Raw genomic sequence first — 6,282 nt, forward strand, 5'->3', positions numbered from 1 at the left:
ACAAAACCCCGTATGGCCATTCGGGAGCCCCGTCTCTACTCTCCTAGCCCCCACCCTGGCCGCGGTCTTCAGAAGCTGCGGGATAGGGAGGGGTTATAAGCGGGAGGAGTTCCGGAGTTACTTCTTTCGAAACATTTGTTTTTTATTGCGCTAAGCGGCAAGGGGCTCTTTTCTTCGCCTTGATGTTGGAGTAACCTGCTACCTGAGTGAGTAGTGTGAAGAGCAACATCGTTAACACCAACAGATAATAGGAGCGTATGCGTAACTAACCAGTTGGGATTCGGGTTAACGTATTAGTCCATGGCGAGACCCTCACACGTGTATGCTCTACCGTTGGTGCTTTGACGATCTTAGCAGTGCTACTAAGACCGTTTCGACTAACTTGTTGACCCAAAAGAAAACCATGGAGAGTATCGGAATCTGATCAAGTCGAGAGAACCGGTAAAGGCTGGCCAAATAGAGTTCTTGGTCCCCATGGATAGTGCCCAGTGCTATTGGTGACCAGAGGGATTGATGCATTGAGGTATTGAGGGGTTCCATACGACCAAACAATCCGCGCATTGGTAATTGGTAACAGAAGAGCACTCCATGAAGCTACATGAACACAGCAAGACAGACGCTTGGGTTCAATTGTCGCGCCATGATCTGGACCGAGGGCTTCGAGTGTGTGCTTCGGGTTCGGTGGCCTGGGAGAGCGTAGCAATCGGTGCTACCCCATAGCGACCCTGAAACTTCTCGTCAAAGGGCAAAGCCTTCTTGCATAGTCGACTGGCGAAAATACCGGCCATCCTTCATCGAACGCAAAGATCGTAAATGAGATGTTCCCATAATCTAGTTCCAGTATATCTTGCACAACTCCACTCCACGCAAGAGATGGAATGCGCATCCCCGCCGCCGTTTGCCTCGAAAGGTTGATTTTCTTGGTTTGTACACCTAGCCCATGACTCTCGAACCAGTAAGTGGCCGTGGAAGATCCAGCAAAATAAAAAGACAACCCGGGACGGCCCTAAAGTCCACGATGCGAAGACCTGGGAATTTCTAAAAGGTCGAGTACTGAACAATCCGGGTCCTTGTGGGACTATCGGCTTTTTTCCATGTTGCGAGTCAAGATTTGTTAAGTTGGAGAATTCATTAGTGATGTTAAGGATCGACAGTTGCGGTGCAGCGCCAGTCAGTCGTCGCATCCTTACAATGCGTCGTTCTGCCGGATGAAGTAAGCTCTACAATACCCATGTTAGCCTCAAGTCAAAAGCTAACCAGTACAGCAGTGGGGAGTCAAACGTACTTTGAGGCTTCGTAGGCTGACCAGCAAATTGCGGTACTCGGCATGGTAGTGACCACCCTTGGTCCAACTCCCTTGAAGAAACCTCTGAATCCTTCCCTTTGCAAGAGCAACCTTGCCCCAGCCATGAATCCGTTGACACTCCTCAACTCAGGGTCCGTCGCTGTTCCCCTTGTTTGCAGCATTGTCTTGATTACATCCATGGGTGTCGTGAGAGCCGCAGCAAACCCCCCAGCAACACCACCTGCCACGCAATGAGTGGCAGGATCATAATGCTTCGTCGGGTTCATCACGGTTGATATAGACTCGTAGGCGAGAAACTGGAGAGCCGTGAATGGCACCGTCATGGAAAGAGTCGTGGGATAGGACACGTAAAATGCACCCAGACCTTCGGTTCTGTAGACGTATTTCGCGCAGTCCACCATAGACCGGTACATTTTGGCGGAATCTCGCATCTGCATGCGCTGCTTGATGACTGAACGATACCAGTTGTTAGCACCATAGCACCTAGGCTCTGCTCGTCAACAACGTCTGGCGAAGTGTCATTGCCGTACCATCGAAAGGATTCATCAGGGCGTCACTGGCAATGGTAGCACAGGCCCCGCTCGTTACTAAAGCAACCGGTCAGATGATACACCTCAAGCCTACGGTCGAGAATAAAAACAAGTGGTCACAACATACCAGCAGCTAGAGGGTGGTGAACTCCAGCTTGGTTACCTCCCATGATGTGCTTGACAGCCTCGTACGTCGCAAAGTAGACGGCGTGAGCAGGGCCTTAAGGTGGTTTAGTAAAAAGTGCATAAAAGAACGTACGAGGACGGTCGAGTACCCACCTGCTCCTGCAACAACGCTCGACACACCTCGCCAGAGACTGAGGAACCCTTCTCCGGTAGCGATGCGAAACGTACCCTTGGTCACCCCATTGTGTACATTGGCCGGACCGGATGTTAGGACTTGCATTCGCGTCTATGTCGGAGCAGTGGTGTTAACAAAGCCTGATGTGGAATGCGACAGCATAGAAATGGGTCATACCTTAATGGCATCGATCGGATACATGACTGTATGTTCCTGAACCACATGTCAGTCTTGAAGCCGTCTCTCATGTCCTCACGTGTTCTCGTACAGCTATGCCTGCAAACGCCCCTGCTGCCATGTTTTGCAGCAGGGAGAAGTTGGGTGGGAGCGATTCATAGCTATCATGGAGTGTTAGTGAACCTTTATCCATCACATATGTTGGCGACCGAGACCGGCAGGGGAGAGGTCCCGTACTCATATTCCTCAAGGGGCTCCGCATTTGGCTGGGCCATTGCGGCCGCAGCTTCAGATGCCTCGTCGTAAGGTTTCGGTTGAAGGGTAGCCAGGTTGACAGTTGTCAAAGCGACCGTGACACAATGGATCAAGGCCTGGGAGGACGAAGGAGCAACGTGAAACTTGGAGTATTGAGACGGAACCAAAGAGAGGTAAGGGGGCTCGCCCAGCTGGATAGCTATGAGTGCTGGTTGCTCAATCGGCACGCGACGGAATGTACGGGATTGGTGGGAGCGGTTAAGTTGTAGGTTACTGGATATATCCAAAGAGCAGCCGGGGAGATTGGAAACAATGATAATCTACCTTAGTCGAAAATGGGCATGGAAGCTTCGTACCTGTGTGGTCGAGGAAAATGGAATGAAATTTTATGTTCGATGTCAGGTGCCCCCACAGCAACCTTATTAAGGTGTGACATGCCAAATTATATTAGGCGTGTAGAGTAATTACGTCGATCCTATATATCTGTACTTATTGCCCCCAGTTTTTCCCAATACTTATATATCCCCGTAAAGTACTATAAACGTTACTTAGATAAATATATATATATATATATTTCCGTACTTTATTTATATTCTTATAGTTATAAGTATAAGATATAGAGTAACTGTAAAATAACGTAGAAGAACTAAGCTTATACTCTTAACCGATTTTGACACGCCTATCCACCACGGGCACGTAATACGAGTAAAATCGATAAAACTATTAAGACAGAGATTATAATTACCGCCTCCTTCCCGGGATACTATTATAGCGGCACCGTAATACCGGTGCTACGATATAACCGGAAGAATTATAGGATAGCGTTATTCCGACCTCGACTACGCAGAACTCGTAACGGACTTACTTTTTATAATATAAGCGCTCTCCCCCCCTCCCGAGGCAGGATATAGCGCGGAACCGATATAAGACTAAAAGGGGACCACCACGCCCCCCGGAACTAAGAGTAGCTAAGATTAAAGCAGAAATTCAGGCCTTACTAGCTAATAAAAATACGATTAAGTAGGTTATACAGCTAGTAAAAGGACTAATTATAGTATATAGTATACGTAAGGATACCGACGCGATACTATTAGCTTACCTAAATAACTTTATCCGCTATATTATCTAAGAGGAACTCTGAAAAGGAATAAATAGCGTAAAAAAGACCTAGGCTAACGTTATAGCCCGGGCTCCCGTGATAGTATTACCACGGGACCCCGCCTCCCTTAAAATAATCCTAGCTAGGTATTACTAGGAACTAATTATCCGCTAAGGAACCCTCCCCGAAGACTAGCCCCTTAAAGCTAGGACCCTAAAGGAAATTATCTAAGCTATAAATACTATAACTACTCGATATAACGTTATAGCGGTATAAAAGCTATTTAGTAAAGATATCTGCCTTATCTTTACCAAAAGGGTATAATACTAGTTTACGTATAAGGAGTAATAGTTTAAGAAGGCCTTTAGTAAAGGAGCTACCCTAGCTATACGCACTTACTTAATACTCGCTAAGGCTATCCTTAAGGAAGTCCTTAACGTCTTATCTAAAGAATACCTACTAGTATCCCTATAAAATATAAACCCCGAGGCTGAAATCCTCCGAGTATAATAGCGAGTATCCCGCTATGATACTAGTAGGGTAGCGTTTTTTCTTATCGAATCGGCTTTACCGGAAAGGGTAGTAAGCTTTATCCGGAATACCCTTCTCTTTAAGGGGGGTAGCTACATCTACGAACTATATAATCCTAACCTTAGCCCCCTAAGATACTATAAATACCTATACTTCGGCTATAAGACTAACGGTTACCTTCTAGTAAAAAGGGTATACTGGTATTAGGCTAAGCCCGAATTAGCGTACCTATAAAGTATAGGCTACTATAACGCTACGGCGCCTAAGCGCCCCCGCCGCTATACCGCCTATACCGGAGACTATAATACGTTTAACGACTTATACTAACTACTAAGAAAAGAGGCTAAGAAGACCCGTAAAGTATATAAGTACTAAGCTAGGGACTTCGATATCACCCGCTAGACTAAAGCGGTATACCCACGGTAGCTATAGATCTTCCCCCTAATTATTATCGTCTAGGACTAGGACCGGCCCCTTTATAAGGGTAGAGAACGCCGCCTGAAAAGGACTAAAGGATAGGAGGGCTCTCCAATACTAGGCCTAATACGTACCTATATAGTCCTCCGCGGGGTTAGTAAGGTATTATAGTAGGCGCTATAAAGCTAAAGCTAGACCCCGGTTATACCGGGCATGTTATCTTAACCCTCCCCCTCTTTTAATTAATAAGACTCTATATTCTTTTATAGAATATAGGGAGGAGTTAGGCGCATCGGGAGCTCCCGCTCCGGTGCCGTGCCGAGTACGATATAATAGTAATCTAAGAACCTAGCCTTAACCCCTACACGAAAAGCCTAGCCTACCCCTCCTAAGGGGTATACCGCCTAATCTAAGGAGGGGGCCGCGCCCTTATATATATCTATAAGAGATATCCGCTATATATATAGATATAGCAGGCCTACTAGGATACCTACAGGGTTACTTTTAGGACCGGAGATAATACCCTTATAATCTAGTTAATCTACTTAAAGAACTACTAACTAGCTAGGATCCCCTAGAATACGCCCCTATAAGATATATTCGATATAGCACCGCTATAGGGCCGCTATATTCTTATAGGGGACTTTAAACTATACTACCCCCTTTAGTTATGACTACTATAATACCACCTCTAGGCTAATACTCTACTTACCCTTATAAACCGGTGGAACCTAGACCTAGTAAACCCCTTAGAACTACTATATAGCACCGCCTAGGCCGGCGTGCTAGGACTATTAACCTTATATAGGCGATATAAGGACTCCGCTATATCTTTAGCGGCCCCGATAAGACCGTTATCGGGTCAGACTACGACTTATAGATAGCCTAGATCTATATAAAGATAAACACCGCGGCGAGCGCCGCGATAGCACTAGTATAGGACCTAGCTAGGCCCTATTAGGTTTAAAAGGACTTTAACCCCTTATAAGTCCCCTAGCTTATAGCTACGTAATTATAGCTAATTAGCCCCTTTATAATACTAGGAGATATTAACGCCGTACTAAATAGCCTTACTAAGAACCTTATAACCCTAGCCGATAAAACCGTACCATACCGCCGCGGGGGTACCCCTAGACTCTTACCTACCCCTTAGTAGAACACGGAACTTACTACTCTTACCGAGGAAGCGAGGCGCTTTTACCGTAGATATATATTTAGGAAGTCCCGGAACCGATAGGATAAGTTCTAAGAAGCGGAGAGGCACTAAGATAAGGCTATGGCGGCAACAAAGCGGCTATACTAAAGATACCTACTTTATATAACCAGGGAGAATAATAACCTCCTTTAGCGATTATAAAAATAGGTATAAACTAAAGGGGGAGTACCGCTAAACCCCTTATCGGTATCGTTACTATACTAAGACGATAGCGATAACCCGGCTACTATATATACCGAGAAGGCCGAAGTCCTTAACTAGAAGTTCTTCCTTACCCCCCTCCTTACCGCTCCGAGGCCCCTAAGCGCGGAATTCCCCCTTAGATAGGATATCTACTACGATATTACCGTAGCGGATATATAGGGGCGCCTTAAAAAGACTAAACCCTAGGCGGTACTAAGGTCTAATAGGATCCCGGTAAGGCTTCTAAAAGTATATAGACCCCTCTTA

General features: G+C 46.1%; 2 protein-coding genes across 2 annotated transcripts; both read right to left on the reverse strand.

Moving 5' to 3' along the window:
* Positions 1 to 213: 213 nt before the first annotated feature.
* On the reverse strand, positions 214 to 987 carry SODALDRAFT_21037 (hypothetical protein). The gene is made up of 2 exons (XM_028607272.1): positions 672 to 987; positions 214 to 594 (listed from the first exon to the last, which is right to left on the reverse strand). Exons 1-2 carry the CDS (start codon positions 786 to 788, stop codon positions 328 to 330), a joined length of 384 nt encoding a protein of 127 aa, XP_028470497.1. The 5' UTR covers positions 789 to 987; the 3' UTR covers positions 214 to 327.
* A 288-nt stretch (positions 988 to 1,275) lies between these two features.
* On the reverse strand, positions 1,276 to 2,589 carry SODALDRAFT_267998 (mitochondrial carrier; the record flags this gene model as incomplete). The annotated part of the gene is made up of 7 exons (XM_028607582.1): positions 1,276 to 1,757; positions 1,837 to 1,893; positions 1,964 to 2,056; positions 2,116 to 2,248; positions 2,315 to 2,350; positions 2,406 to 2,475; positions 2,552 to 2,589. 7 exons carry the CDS (start codon positions 2,587 to 2,589, stop codon positions 1,276 to 1,278), a joined length of 909 nt encoding a protein of 302 aa, XP_028470498.1.
* Between the last annotated feature and the right edge of the window lie 3,693 nt (positions 2,590 to 6,282).

The sequence above is a fragment of the Sodiomyces alkalinus genome (genome assembly GCF_003711515.1).
Source record: "Sodiomyces alkalinus F11 unplaced genomic scaffold SODALscaffold_1, whole genome shotgun sequence".
NCBI lineage: Eukaryota > Fungi > Ascomycota > Sordariomycetes > Glomerellales > Plectosphaerellaceae > Sodiomyces > Sodiomyces alkalinus.